This window comes from Bubalus bubalis, chromosome 1 (genome assembly GCF_019923935.1).
Source record: "Bubalus bubalis isolate 160015118507 breed Murrah chromosome 1, NDDB_SH_1, whole genome shotgun sequence".
NCBI classification, from domain to species: Eukaryota; Metazoa; Chordata; class Mammalia; order Artiodactyla; family Bovidae; genus Bubalus; species Bubalus bubalis.
In genome coordinates, this window is record NC_059157.1 from 170,958,004 (window position 1) to 170,974,137 (window position 16,134).

At 44.3% G+C, this 16,134-nt stretch overlaps 1 protein-coding gene across 1 annotated transcript; it reads left to right on the plus strand.

The window, feature by feature from the left end:
* The first annotated feature begins 4,742 nt into the window (after positions 1-4,742).
* On the plus strand, positions 4,743-13,814 carry PAQR9 (progestin and adipoQ receptor family member 9). The gene has a single exon (XM_044946355.2). The coding sequence runs from the start codon at positions 5,032-5,034 to the stop codon at positions 6,154-6,156; it is 1,125 nt and encodes a 374-aa protein (XP_044802290.1). The 5' UTR covers positions 4,743-5,031; the 3' UTR covers positions 6,157-13,814.
* Positions 13,815-16,134: the final 2,320 nt, after the last annotated feature.

Genomic DNA, 16,134 nt, shown 5'->3' on the forward strand with positions numbered 1-16,134 from the left:
CTGAAAGTTGTCATAGTTACACCTGATGCCACTGCCAGAAGCTTTTCCATCATCAAGCATCTGATTCTATAATCTGGTAATGATCACATCTGACATGGAAGTGTTGGTTTTGTTTTTGCTTTTTAAAATTTTTTTGTGGAAATATAGTTGATTCACAATGTTGTGGGAGTTCCAAGTGTACAGCAAAGTGATTCAGTTATACATACATATATATATATATATATATATAATACATATACATATACATCTTTTCAAGATTCTTCTCGATTATAGGTATATTGGAAGATACAATAAATCATAAGATTTTTAGTATAGTTAGTTTCCTGTGCTATACAGTAGGTCCTTGCTGGTTATCTATTTTATATATAGTAGTGAAAAGTGTTAGTCCCTCAGTTGTGTCCATCTCTTTGTGACCCCATGGACTGTAGCCCACTAGGCTCCTCTGTCCATGGAATTCTCCAGGCAAGAATACTGAAGTGGGGTGCCATTCCCCTCTCCAGGGGATCTTCCTGACCCAGGGATCAAACCACATCTTTCAGTCTCCTGCACTGGCAGGTGGGTTCTTTACCACTAGCACCACCTGGGAAGCCCATAGTACATATATTTTAATCCCAAACAACATGAAAGAGTTTGGAAGATAACATTACGACTGTTTTCAACTTGAGGGAAGGGAAGCACTTTGTTTAGACTGTATATTCTAAGGAGGGACTAAACCTTATAGAGTTCTCTTCATACAGTAACCGATGCAATTAAACAGTGTTCACAGTCGGTTTTGTTTGCTTGTTTGATTGGTTTTGGCTAAAAATTAGACTAGAAAAAAAATTACCTCCTCCAAAACAGGTGTAGTATTAACAAATATCATAGCATATTTTTTTCTGCAGATTTTATAAATATCTCATCATTCTTATTAGAAAGCATCATATTTGCTGTGGAAGTTTTATATATGCTTCATTTTATTGTTAAAAGACGCTTACTCCTTGGAAGGAAAGTTATGACCAACCTAGACAGCATATTAAAAAGCAGAGACATTACTTTGCCATCAAAGGTCCGCCTAGTCAAGGCTATGGTTTTTCCAGCAGTCATGTATGGATGTGAGAGTTGCACTGTGAAGAAAGCTGAGCAGTGAAGAATTGATGAACTGTGGTGTTGGAGAAGACTCTTGAGAGCCCCTTGGACTGCAAGGAGATCCAACCAGTCCATCCTAAAGGAAATCAGTCCTTGGTGTTCTTTGAAAGGACTGATGCTGAAGCTGAAACTCCAATACTTTGGCCACCTGATGCAAAGAACTGACTCATTGGAGAAGACCCTTACGCTGCGAAAGATTGAAGGTGGGAGGAGAAGGGGACAACAGAGGATAAGATGGTTGGATGGCATCACCAACTTGAGTCCATCAAACTCCAGGCATTGTTGATAAGACAGGGAAGCGTGGTATGCTGCTGTCCATGGGGTTGCAAAGAGTTGGACACACTGAGTGACTGAACTGAACTGAACATCTTATTGTCATGGAGAGAAACACAAATAAACCTACAGTTGATCTACAAGAACATCAAAGCAAACCACAAGGTCAAAATCCATTTGTCCTGCTTGCTACAATTTCTACAAATGACTGCATTTGGCAGTCAGGACCCATTAGTACCCAAAGGTACAGTCTGCACAGAACTGCGAAAAACACACTTATATCCTTGGTTTGACAAGATTTCAATGGGAAGAACTAGCCAGCTTCTGCCTCTAAATGATGGCATTGACTTTCCAATGTAACACGGGTAACTTTTCTCTATCAGGAACTCCATCAGCTCCATAGTCAGTTCTAATTACCTTAGAGATGCATTATCTCCCAGTTCACCTTCTGGGAATGGCAGGCAGCCCACTGTTTCTCTCTGTTTAGCCAAGCCCAGGGGATGGGACTGTGGTTCTCACTGCCAAGAGGCAGTTATTTTACTGGAGTTAAAATAAACCTCAAAAGCCAGCCTTTGTAGGGTTTGGGAAACAAGGTTTTATATCTCAAAAACCTTAAGGAAAATTAATTCTATAGATTGGTAGTAATTAAAAAAAATCATATTGCTGGTTCTTTTTTTTTAAGAAGTTAGGTGAATTGTGGTGTATCCTTAGTTCCCTTTGACTTGGCTTTGTCAGGGAATAGCCAGGACACCTGTCTTGGCTGGCACTGGAGAGCTTTCAGGAAAACCACTTCAAAACTGCAGCAGATTCTGTGCCTCGTGCGGGAGGGCAGTTACATGAAAAAAGAGAAAAGCAGAAATTACAAAGACTTTCTGAAAGATTTATAAGAATGGTATGATGGATTTTTCGACTTTATAAAATACAGAGTGCTTTAAAGAATGTCATCTTTTATCATAGCCAGTCTCATCCCACCCACATAAAGATAAATGTTATTTCATCTAATCAGAGTTTTTCACATTTATTTACAGTCAATTCCATTATTTCACTTGATGTGAACTTTCTATTATATTCTCCTCTATTATGTAAGTGAGCTGATTATGCAACCAAGAGGTCGGTAAATATGGGAATTATTATAAGATCAACATTTTTTACAGCTCAGGTTGTTTGTGGAGTAACAAAGAGAAGAGAAAAAAAACTCTTTGTTTTCCAGTCTGCCCTGGATTCAGTTTTATCATTCCTAGGTTAGATTTATAAATGCCTGACTCTTAATCTCTTTTACAAATTAGCTTGGATCCTTAGTCCAAATGTGAAAGGAAATTAGGTTTTGCTTTAAAACAAGGCTATAGACAATAGCAAAAGAAAATACTAAAACAAGATACAGTTAACTACAGCAAAATCTCAGTTACTTAAAACCCATCAATAAGGAATTTGTGATAGTTCAGAAAGCCACAAGATCCAAGTGCACCTTTGGCCTAATTGTGTAAGAGCTTGCTAAAGCAGGTACTAATAGAAAAGTCTTTTTTTTTTTTTTTTGAAAGAGAAGGCTGAAACTTGTTTCTGATACCTTTAATAAATTTTAGATGTTTACAATACCAAATGATTTCCTAGTTATAAATAATTCTTATCCATAACTTAAGTCCCCTGAGCCATCGCTAAGTAAACCTTCCTTGACCTACTTAAAGGATTTGTTATAGTGATGAAAGCGGCCTTTCATTTATGAAATGAAAATAGTTTCCTTTGAGCAAATCATGTTGTTGGATGTTCTGCTTTAAGTACATAAGGTCCAGAAGCAGTTTGCAGGGTTATAACCCCCTTCTGCCAACTAGGCCCGTTATTTACCGTTGTGGCGCTTCCACTTCCTTATCTGCAAAATGGGAAAAATAATAATACCTAAATGATTTTTAAAACTGTAAAGCACTTAGAACAATGCCTGGCTCCTTAAATGTTAGCCTCTATTGTCATGACACTACACAGCAGGTCAGTGATGCAAATCAGACTCAGTCACACCCTCAGGGCATCGCTAAGAGAAACTTCCGCGAAATGACAAAACATTTTACAGGAGGCAGGTTTTTTAGCCCCTCTTTTCACAAGGCTCAAGGGCATATTTTCACAGCGCAGTGCATCACAACCGTTTTCCATTCTTCAGTCTCCCTTTCTTCTGGCCTCCAGCCACTCAACCTAGCCTGCCAGGTACTTCTGCTAAATTATGCATAAAGCTTTTTCCAAGCCACCCCTCCCAATCTCCACGAATTCGTCTCCGTTCTCTTTTCAATTAGGGCTAGAACGCACCTCCTCCCTGAGGTCTTCCGTCATCAACATCCTCCGCTTATAATCAGTCCTTGCGACTCGGGCACAGCTCTGCTTGGGAATCCCTTCTTAATAAATTTCTCAGATCATTACAGGCTTTCCGAATCCCCTGGTCTTCATCTGAAATTTTTCATTAAAATGCTGAGTTTGAGCAGCCCGCCCTGAGTTGTAGGACTCTGGGCTCCAAACAAGATTCCTAGTTAAAGACACAGGAGCACGGGTGGGCTGCGACCCCGGAGGGCTGGTGATCACGACCACAGGCCAGTTTAGAGGGCCGTTCGTTTGAATCGGACAAGGACGAAAGGAGGTTGGTGACGCACCTGAATAAGTCCGCTAGACGAAAGGAGATAAACTAACGCTTGACATGGTGCTGAGAGTGAGAACCGCGCGCGCGCGCGCGCACGCACGCACAGACACACACACACGCAAAGAGAGGAGCAGTCCCAGGTATCTGACAACGACACGGCCTGATCCAGACGCGGCCTCAAAGTCCCCAGATTGCCGGAGCGCCCCCACCCGCTCCCGATATTACGGTCGGCGCATCCCTGCGCCCTGCCCCGGCTCGGACTCGCCCGCCGCTCTCCCCTCACCCTCTTCCCCGCCTTCTGCGGCCGCAGCTCCCCGCCCCCCGCGAACGCGGCTCCCCAGTGTCCTCTCGAACGCCCGCGTGGCTGTCGGGTTTCGAATCCCGAAGCCGACCCTCGCCCTCGGAGCGGGCCGCCGAGTCGCTGGCGCAGCCTTTGGCCCCAGCATCAATCATTAACGGGCCAGCTCGGGCTTCGGCGACCCGAGGAGCAGGGTAGGGATGGTACGGAACTCGAGACCGGGGACAACTCTGTCCCCCGAGGCGGCCGCGAAACACTAGCCGGGGAGGCCCCCGCCCTCCCTCGGTGCTCCCGTCCTTCCCTCCCTCCAGCGCCTCCGCTCCCCCCATCCCCGCCTCCCGAGCCGGGGGCGGCGGCGTCTGCGCCCGCACCGCGCGATGCCCAGTCACCGCAGCAGCGCCGCTGCCGCCGCAGTCAGTCGCGCCGCCGCCGCTGCCGCAGCGCGGGCGGCCGCGAGCCGGTAGCGGGGAGCCTGGCGAAGGGGCCGCCGTGCCCCGCGGGCTCCTGCCGGTTGGTACGCGGCTTGAGATCGATGATTATTTGTATTTATTTCTTTATTTTTTAGGAACGGTTGTTCAGAGGCTCTGGTCTCCTCCTGAACCTGCAGCGACGCCCCCGGCGCGCGCACAAAGGCTCCGACGGCGGCCGGCGGGGACTGGCGAGCGCGCCGGAGCCGGCGCCAGAGGTCGCCGGTGCGCGTCCTAGCCAAGCCCTGGGCACCATGCCGCGGCGCCTGCAGCCCCGGAGCGCGGGCACAAAGGGCCCGCCTGGCACGACCGCGGCGGCTTCGGAGGCCGCCTCGCGTCCCCACGCCTTGGCCTCTCCGGCATCCGCCAAGCCGCTGCTGCGCTGGGACGAGGTGCCCGACGACTTCGTGGAGTGCTTCATCCTGTCGGGCTACCGGCGGCTGCCGTGCACTGCGCAGGAGTGCCTGGCCTCGGTGCTGAAGCCCACCAATGAGACGCTCAACTTCTGGACGCACTTCATCCCGTTGCTGCTGTTCCTGAGCAAGTTCTGCCGCCTCTTTTTCCTGAGCGGCCGCGACGTGCCCTTCCACCATCCGTGGCTGCTGCCGCTGTGGTGCTACGCGTCGGGCGTGCTGCTGACCTTCGCCATGAGCTGCACGGCGCACGTGTTCAGCTGCCTCTCGCTGCGCCTGCGCGCCGCCTTCTTCTACCTGGACTACGCGTCCATCAGCTACTACGGCTTCGGGAGCACCGTGGCCTACTACTACTACCTGTTGCCAGGCCTGAGCTTGTTGGACGCCCGGGTGATGACCCCGTACGTGCAGCAGCGCCTGGGCTGGCACGTGGACTGCACGGGCCTCATCGCCGCCTACCGCGCGCTCGTGCTGCCCGTGGCCTTCGTGCTGGCGGTGGCCTGCACCGTGGCCTGCTGCAAGAGCCGCACCGACTGGTGCTCTTACCCGTTCGCGCTGCGCACCTTCGTCTTCATCATGCCGCTGAGCATGGCCTGCCCCATCATGCTGGAGAGCTGGCTCTTTGACCTGCGCGGGGAGAACCCCACGCTCTTCGTGCACTTCTACCGCCGCTACTTCTGGCTGGTGGTGGCTGCCTTCTTCAACGTGAGCAAGATCCCCGAGCGCATCCAGCCGGGCCTCTTCGACATCATCGGCCACAGCCACCAGCTCTTCCACATTTTCACTTTCCTCAGCATCTACGATCAGGTGTACTACGTTGAGGAGGGCCTGCGCCAGTTCCTCAAGGAGCCACCGGACGCGCCCACCTTCCTGGGCACCGTGGGCTACATGCTGCTGCTGGTCGTCTGCCTGGGGCTGGTCATCAAGAAGTTCCTCAGCAACGCCGAATTCTGCAGTAAAAAGTGAGCCTCCTCCCTGGGGGAGGCTGCCGGCTCGCCCACCAGTTTGTTGGGAGTTTCTGTTGTTGGTTTGTTTTGAAGTTTTGTCGTGTTTCCTTCTTTGCTTGAGGAGGGTGCTGCGAAACCACAGGGGAAAAGTCCAGCAAGGCAGGAGGGTCTCAGCGCACCTGGGGCTTTGGAAGAGGGAGGTGGGGCAAATGGGAGGGATAGGACAGCTGGTTCTTGGCCTTGGAGAAAATTCAGATGGTGTCTGTGGCATCAGGGATTCTTCTAAGGCAGTGAATAAAACCCCCACTAAAACCCCAAACGGTTCGATTTTCCAGTCGTCTTCTCCGCCAGAGGTAATAGCAAGTGACACTTGTGAGGTCAGGCATGGAGTAAAGAGGGTAAGTACACGAAATCCCTGGGTACTTCCATTTGGTTCTGAGGAATGCTTGGATTTGTTGAGGAATAGACCTTTGTAGAAAATCAGCAAGGAGACACAAACCCAGGGTTTAACGTGCTAGAAAATGCATGGACTGTGAACACATGTTAATTATTTCAAAATGTTTTCTCAGATGTTATTTAAATAGTAATATATACAATGGTTTTTCATAATTTATCAAAGCCTGTGATCTGCACTGAATTTTCTTTGTCATGTAGTTTTGAATTTTGCAGCCCTTCTGCATTGCATACACTTAAACTGGACATCAGGGCAAGCTGCTTGAGAGTTCTCAGCTACTTTTTTTACACAGTATTTTTTGGAGGCCTATGTGTGTCATGATACAACTGTAAATTATTCTACTGTAGGGACTCTGGTTAAACTATTGAGAAGGAGCTAAATGGTTTGTATAGATCCCAGATTCCTGTTTACTTTAATGTATTCCATAAAACCCATCTGATTTTTTTTTTTTTGCTTTGTTTTTAATCTTATTCTCTCCTTCTCTACTAATTTAAATTGCCACTGGAATAAATGTGCCTTTTGAAGCAATGCCCAAATGACTGGTCCTCAAAAATATCAATGGTTTCTTACATGGAGAGAGCAGTAGGAGTAAGCTTTTCTTACTTGATTGCAAATCAAGGTTTAACATTCCACTCAGGAGGGTAGGAAGATGATGCTGGTTGTTTTTGGTAGGACCGAAAGTTGCTTACCAGGACATGCAGAACATTTGCCTTCTCTACAAGGAGAAGGAACCAATCCACTACTGTAGCTCTGGTTCCTAATGTAGTCACTGGAGAATGTGACTGTGCCCATCTATCCTTGCTTAAAATTAAAATCATAGTATTCAGGAATAAATGTGGCAGTTGTGTTATGAAAAGTCAGGAGTATATTACTTGAACTGTAGATTAAGCTAAATAAGATGACCTTTCCCTAGTTAAGCACTGAAGTCTCATTTGGGTCCAGACTATGGAAATGAACGGCAGTCACCCTAAGTCATTGAAAAATTTGGGAAACACATTGCTGAGATCCTGTCTGACAACCACATTGGCCAGTGTTACTTAAGATAGTTCTCATAAATGCTATCCTGGTCCTCAGATGGCAACTCTAGATTAACACAAACTAGTGAGGTGATTTAAATGCTTATCACACTTCCTGACGATTCCTTTTGGTGAAGAGCCAAATAAGTCATTGAATGGGGAAGTCTTGACTTCACAGTATAATTTAGATCAAGCACAGAAGGTAGATGAACACTTACCTCAGCACTGGTAGGCTGGTGCTCCTGTCAAGACTGCTGTTTTTGTTTATGCTTTTAATCGCTGCTGTATTTGTAATCAGAGAGGTTCGGCACAGCTCCCTGGAGGAACCAATATCCTTATGTGTTAACTGCACACAGACGTAAACTTTATGTATGTCTGTATTTGACCTAGGACCTCTTAATGGGACCATGAATACACTTTCCAAGTCTAATGATAGGTGTCAGTGTCTCATCTTTGGCAAAGTGCAAGGAGATTCCTGTTAGGTTACGTTACAGAGACTGAGAGTTGTGCCTGCTACGGATGTTAATACTCAGCTGTAACTTCATTCGGAATGTGTGTTCAAGGACAGTTGTGGAAATCAGGCTATTTCTGCAGGCAAACTCATTTGCATGTCATTGCTGTCTCTTCTAGAACCCCAAAGAATGTTGGTTTGGAAGCTAGATGAACAGGTTGAGAAGTATTTTGGGTCTTCCTGGTAAAATAGTGATCTCCTTTTTCAGAAGAAACTTTCTAGAGACAGACTTCTAAAAAATGTCGATGAGTTTGAGAAATTAAGCCCCTATCTGTTGTTTTAAATTTTTGTAGGCGATCTTCCAGGCTCTCAAACAAAATTCTCTTCTTGCCCTGTGTCTTTGTCCTTAAGCAGAGGCCACTTAAGGATAAAATTATACCCATATCATTTTCAAGTGATTATGATGCATGAGCTCAGTAAGATGACACACTTTTCCCCTGGAAGGTTTCTGCAGAGTGAAGTCTCACTTTCGTTCCCTTTGTCTCTTCCTTCCCGCACTTTCCCTTTCCTACTCCATCTTGGTTTTTTATGTACCACAGACAGCATTGACAAAGGACATTCTGGTGGAAAACAGTGGTTTGGCTTTACTTTGTGTTCCAATAGGTACCCTGTTACACTACATAAGACCAAGGGATGATTTGTGAAACTATTTATGTTATTTGCTAAATGATATCAGATTTCAGTCAAGGTAAAAGATGATTTTTGAGAATCAGCAAATATTTACTCAGTCTCCACATTTGCATGGAACTCTCCAGGTGTATTACATATTTCAGGGATAATATGGCAATCACAATATAATTGCTTGTAAAATATTTTTTCATGTAAAATGTTTTTTTACACTCTCCATGTTGCTACATCCTTTAAAATTCAGTCTTAGTTTATAGTGTTCAGCTGTTCAAAATGTAGCACAAATAATAAGTCAAAATGCACTCCTTATCTCTGTGCAACCTATTTCAGCAGTAGAATTTTGAACCCTATTATGTAATGCATTTTATTTTTACTTGTTAGTCATGATCTAGGTGACATCTCAAGGAGTAGTCATGCCTGGGAAATGATGGTGTTTGACTTGCATGCCTGTCACCCCGTGGGTTGGTCTCTGGAACTGACTCAGGCTGACTTAATTGGCCAGGGTGGAGGGGGTCCCCTTCTTTCCTGTCACTCTTGTGTCTGCACCTTCAGGTGAAGAGGGTGACCTTCCCAGAGAGAGGAAGTGAGTTCTTCAGTCATGTCATGAGTGGCTTGTAAAAATAAACGAGATCTTTCCCCCGGCCATATACTTTCTATAAATAGCCCGGGAAGAAAGTGTGGGGCTTCACAGCTGGCCAGAGTGGCCTTCCCATGTTTCCATTCATAAATCCTGCCTGTAAGTGATTGCAGTCAAAACCCATTTCACCTAATTCATCTTACTGCTGCAGGGGAGTCATTCTGAAGAATGCAAAATCTGGGGATGGAGATGATTTTTGTAACTTTTTCTGATTTGGTGCTGAATCTGAGAGGTAACAGCAATAATAAGCAGGGATTTTAATCTTCAGATCTCTTCACAACTTGATTTAATATGCAGAAAACTCTAGTAGGAGAAAGATACTGTAGGGATTATCTCCATTTCAGGGTTATACCATTGGTCCCCCAAGGTGACAGAATGTGGGGATGGTTGTGTGCTCAATTATGTTTACTAATTCACATGGCTATGATGCCTGGCCAAGCATATTGACACTAACTGGATATATATTTTTTCCTCTTTTAATTGATTACCTTATAATTACAAAACAGCAAGGTTAGAGATGGCTGTCCTTGAATTTGGGCTTCCCAGGTAGCACTAGTGGTAAAGAACTTGCCTGGCAATACAGGGGACATAGGAGATGCAAGTTCAATCCCTGGGTCAGGAAGATCCCCTGAAGGAGGGCAGGGCAACCCACACCAGTATACTTGCCTGGAGAATCCCACGGACAGAGGAGCCTGGCTGAGTACAGTCCATAAGGGCGCAGAGTCACACATGACTGAAGCGACTTCACACACACACATCCTTGAATTTAGATTATAATGTTGTAAACAAAATGTTATTATTAACCACTTAAGTACTTTTTATCCTCTTGAGTTGAAGTTGTTGAAGTTCACCTGTTGAAGTCTGCCATTGCTAATTTCACTCTGTGAGAGTCCTGTGAGCCGATTTCCATTTTTTTGTTCATGTAATGCCTTTAGTGATCATTGAGCACCTTCTGCATATAAGATGCTGGGCCAGGAACAATCCATATCATTACAGCCGTTACCCTCTGCTGGTGAAACAGAGGTAGGAATACTGGGAAAAACCCTCTGACCAGGGACCCAACTCTAACCTTGGCCATAAGCACAATGTCCTAAGCCACTGAGTTTGGTTCTTTTCTCCTATTAGTCTAAGAACAATGCATAGAATCTTATTTCAATTAACATCTTAATTTACCCACAATTGATTTCTTTCTTTTTTTTCTTTAGTTTTCTTCCTTCCTTCCCTTCTTTTCTTTCTTTCTGATTCTAGGTCTGTGTGAATATTATAGGTAAAAATAACTAGAAAGTTTAATGAATAATCCAGGTGAAGGGAGATAAGGCATATGCACAAAGAATTGAAAAATTTGTCATCACTACTGATTAATAAAGGTAATCTATAAATAACAATCACTTTTGGAAGGTTCATAGTGTTCATATGACTATGAAGTAAGATTCATCCAAAGTGCCTAGACTGTGATATTATTAAGTGTGCATTTCATAGATAGTGTAATTAATTTTTTTTAATGTGAACTTAAATGCTTATATCTCCAAAGATTAGCTAAGATTAACTAATGTTCTTTAGCGTTTCCCCTCCTTTAGGAGTGTTGTAAACTATGTACCTTGTTTCAGAAAAAAATTAACCTGGGGAAAATTATCTAGAAAAAAATACCAGATGTGAAAAAGCTAGGAAGAAGCATGGGAAAGGAAGAATGAGGAGGATTCGATTCACACAGTCAGAATGGGACAAGTTTAATTACGGACAGTTTTGCCTGAGTTTTACATTTTGTCCCTAGAAAAGCATGTGCATTCCCAGGGCGTTTGTGCTCATATAGGCAGATGAAGAATTCTGTTTGTCAGTCTGACCACATCCTGTAGATTTTGACCTGAGCACAAGCACCTCGGTATATTTTAAGTAGCACATGTACCCGTGGCTTCGTGTCTTTAATTTGTCTCCATAAAATTAGGACATAAGGCAGAAAGGCATGAGAGGATAGCACCAGCCAATTTTTAATCACCTTTTGAATCATTTTCTTGAAGGACTGCCAATACTCTCTGACATATATCTAACAGAAAGCGAATGAGTCTAGACACACTGAAAAAGGAAACAATCATTGGTGGACGCTTAGTACTGCTGCACTGTGTTGTGATAATCTGCATGTCTTCCTACGGAAGAGTTTATCCTTCAATATTATGAATAACTGTTTCTTACTTGTGAAAATAGATGTCCACTCTTCTTAGTCACTATGCCAAAAGCCAATGCAAATTTTTGTCGTCATTAGAAAAGGGACAAATGAATTGCATTTCTGGTTTGCAGATTTCTAACCAGTTTGTGGACTTTTTGTTCCCAAACAGCTTCTTCAGAGTCTGTCAGTGAGTTGCAGAATTAGAGTGTTTATTTATAGGTTAGAGGCCAAGAATGCTTATTTGGCTGTTAATTGTGGCAGGATGTGACTTTTTAAAGCTCTGAACACATACCTAGATGCAGCAGAAATGCTCACATATTGACTATTTAACTCAGTGAAACACAGCTTTGGGTTTGAGCTTTTGAAAATGTTTCCAATGTACTATGCTTCTAAATGCAGAAGCTTCTAAAGCTTCTAAATGCACGACCTTTAATATTTTTTGTTCTTGAACAATCTCTGAAAGCTGTTCCAAACATGGCATTTCTTGAATGTGTAACATTATTCTCGAATGTGTAAAAGGGGCTGGCCACCTTTCTCACGCCTTACACTCCACCTAAAATATGCAATAAGCACTCAAGCAGGAGTCGGGGGTGGGGGGTGTCTTCGGATGGTTTTTAACACATCCTGAAGAAATGGCCCTTCTCCTCACAGCTCACCACAACCTTGAGAAAGGACCCCATGTAAATAACCCTTGTTTCCAGATGAAGAACAGGGACACATTGATTTTATTTCTTCTTTTAGGTCAATCTCTAGTTAGATAGCATGATCTGTTTGTAGTATGTTGGATGCAAAAATGAAAATTAATAGGCAAAATTTTTAGAGAAGTATTCTAATTTTATATTTAAATGTTTATAATAGCAATTTGTTTGTAAAAACTGGCCTTAGCACACAGATGAGAACCAGCGCTTTTTGGAAAGCCTCATCTTTGTCCTGGGAATTTAATCACCTGGAGCTCTTACCCAAATGATAAAGACCTAGGAGGTCTTGAAACATGTAAATAGTGTATAGTTTAAAGATGGATAAAAATCATTTTCTAAAACAGAAGAAAACAGGTCAGCTATGTTATAGGTGTGTCACTAGGCTGCATTTAAAAGTCTTTTCAAAATTCTATTATAGTTAGAAATGTCATTAAATGCACTCTTCCAACAAGGCTGAGCACAGACGGTCCACTTTTCTACCAGGTTTGTTTCCTTTTATGGAGGCTATGAGCAAAACTAAGCAACTGAATACCAAGGCAATACAGAAATGAGGCCCAGTTCACTTTGATGAGGGTTCAATCATCAAACGTAGTAGGCTTGTGGATAACATAGCCAGGAAAATGTGCAGCCCTGGACACTCCACTCCTGGTTTCTCTGGAGCAGAAAGAAGAATAAAGCCTCATGCCATCCAGGAAAAGGCTCTATTTCAGGGATAGGGGAGGATACCATGCCCACTCTTCTCTCTAAATAAAGCACCTGCTAGCTCTGAGCTCTGTCCATTTCAGCCTTCTCCCAGACTGTGTCCACCACCCTCAAAGCCTCCACTTGCCACAAACTCAGCCTTGAAGACAAAAGGTTTCTAAAAGGATTCCATGTGTATTTAGGCCTTCTCAAACCATCTGCCTTAGGAGGTTCATCCATTTCTAAAGTAAGGCTTTAAGTACAACGACTGCGCTCAAATTTACAAGGAAGCACAACCAGCAGGTCCCCATCTGCAGTCATTCATTGAAGGGCCGTACACATTTCCCCCCTCAGGTCAGAGGCAGAGAGGATTTACCAGTGACCAAACAGAGACCTCCTTGTGTCAGTATTTTTTAAGTTCATTTAATGGTGTTAATGGAGGAGAGTAAAGGAAAATGCAGGCATGAAAAAAAGACACTGAATAATGTTTTTCCACTGCTTGTTAAATTAATTCTTCTTAAGCGACCTTAACTCCAGTCACCACCTACATCCTAATTTAGCTAGCTGGCGAGGCTTTCTCAGGGTGTGTGAACAGGGACTACAGTATGGTTTCAAATCGTTGGTAAATTCTCCCAGAAAAGCGTTATTTAATCATAATCCCATATGACCTGATACATTAAGCAAAAATGGTCCATAGAAATAGCTATCACTTGGTCAGTTCTGTGCATGTAGCTGAACAAAAATGAGTCATGTCTGTTGTATAATTCGCCATGATTTCAGTTTGAGACATTTGTTTCCTATGATCTTGAATATGAAAATCTGTATAAATAACTATGCATTTTTTGCTGAAAAACAAATGTATGAATTAAGAATAAATTATTTGTAAGCATCATGTTTAGGACTGCATTTGTACATTCTCTGTATGTTCAGAAGACAACCTTCAGCAAACATTCCTAAATTCATAGCATGTATGACACTAATATGGAGAAGGAAATGGTAACCCACTCCAGGATTCTTGCCTGGAAAATCCCATGGATGCCGGAGCCTGGTGGGCTATATAGTCCACGGGGTCGCAAAGAGTCGGCCACAACTTAGCAACTAAACAACGACAATGACACTAATAAACATAAGAAAAGACATTATCCTTTTTATAGAAATGAACAGGCAGATGGGAAAATGGTAGTTTGTCCTAAAGAAGCACTCTTAGTATATTACTTTTTTTTTAATTAAAAGATTTGTTTGTTTATTTATTTATTTTGGCTGCATTGGGTCTTAGTTGCAGCATGTGGTATCTTTTAGTTGTGGCATTTGAAGTCTTCATTGCAGCATGTGGTGTCTAGTTCCCTGACCAGGGATTGGACCCGGGCCCCCTGCATTGGAAACAAACATCACTGGACTACCCGGGATGTCACCTTTAGTGTATTACAGTTTGAGTTAGATGAAAAAATTCACGAGTTATTTTGAAGCCATATTGTCTAAGAAAATACATAATCCAAGTAATGAAGCTTTTCCTTATACCTCACTATTTTTCAAGGGCACATGTAGTCCATGGATTTCTATGCCAGTGCAGCCTGCCGCAGAACCCTGTGATGTGTTTGACTTTGCATCATCTCCATCCCAAATAATACTAGCAAGGGAGACCCAACTTCAGTTCTCAAGCTCTGAGATTGTAAAGTCCTTAAATCATGTTGACTCCTGTTTCAGGTAGGGGTTTTTGGTTATTAGGAACAGAAAATTCTCCTCTCAGGACTGAGGGATTCCCAGAATGCACAAAGCTGACCAGCCAGACCTCAAGAAGCACAAAGAACAGGACAGAGCTCAAGATCCCAGCTGGGAACTCCTGTCCCCAGCCAGGGCTCTCCAGGGAGAGAGAGCCAACTTCAGCTGCTTCCTGGCCCTGTTGTATCTGTTCCCAACTCACATTCCTGGGAGGGAGTATCTGATTGGCTTAACCTAGCCCAGGTCACATGGACTCTTCTAAGGTAATAGGGTACAGGCGCTTGTGATTTACAGCCCTTTCCAGGACTACAAGGAGGGGAAAGTTTAGTTCCCCGAAGGAAAGGGTGACGGGCAGATAACAACAACAGCTGTCCACCTCATCATCCATCCCCTTGGCCATCTGGTGCACAGGCATACCTCTGTAATCCTAACTCTGAGGGAGCATGAGGACAAGGACAATGGGAGACTGAAGGTTTGGGCTGATGGGCACTGTGTAAAGCACTTGCCCAAGCTGAGTGTCTTACCCATGCAGGGTTCCTATCCAAGTTCTGAAGCAGCTGGTTACAGAAGGAAGGAGGAAAATACATGCCAGCAGACCCAAATGATAGCAACCACAGCCCAGCGTATGGCTGGCTAGCCTACCCTCTTCTTTCCATGTATGCTTGGCTTATGTAATACAACTGCATAATCTAAGTGTGCTTGCCCCCTTTCCAAAAATCAGCCCCAAGTCCTGGCTTAGAACTGCAGCTGGCTTCCAGCACCCAGGATCTCCATGTGATATGACTGCCTCTCAGTGATTCATTCAGCTGCGCCCTGACTAACTGTAGGCAGAGAAGAATTGGGTCACTGAGAGGCAAACTCGCACTCACAGTGTCATACCACTTCTAATGACATACTGTCCCAGCAATACCTGACAGTCATCACCTCCCAGGATGTAGGAAGGCCAGGTCCTCCATGAGCTGGTTGTGGGTTCTTCAGGTTCTGTCTGGTGGGAGGAGCTCTGAATGCCTTGCTCCAAGGTCACTCTATTTTTGCTGTTCAATACCTCTTGGGCCAGGGCTTCCCGGATGGCACTAGTGGTAAAGAACCTGGTTGCCAATGCAGGAGATGCAAGAGACATGGGTTTGATCCCTGGGTTGGGAAGATCCCCTGGAGGAGGGCATGGCAACCCATTCCAGTATTCTTGCCTGGAGAATCCCATGGACAGAGGAGCCTGGCGGGCTACAGTTCACAGGGCTGCAAAGAGTCGGCCATGACTGAAGTGACTTAGCACACATGCACGCATCTCTTAGGCCTGTGCCAGATATCTGCCTGTTTGCCTACAGACCCATTTCCCTATCCTCCTGCTCGTTTGTTCTGTGATTCTATGCCCCCTTCCCTCTGGTTTTTGTTAGGTTCTGCCAAGAGAAGAAGAAATGGTGGGAGATTGGATAAAAGGAAGAAGGCAGGTATTTTTCCTCTTCCCTTTCTTTCTTCGTGGTTCCAATTGTTTC

Excerpts from the sequence above, each read along its gene's own strand:
- PAQR9 (XM_044946355.2), top strand. The coding sequence starts at position 5,032 with ATGCCGCGGCGCCTGCAGCCCCGGAGCGCGGGCACAAAGGGCCCGCCT.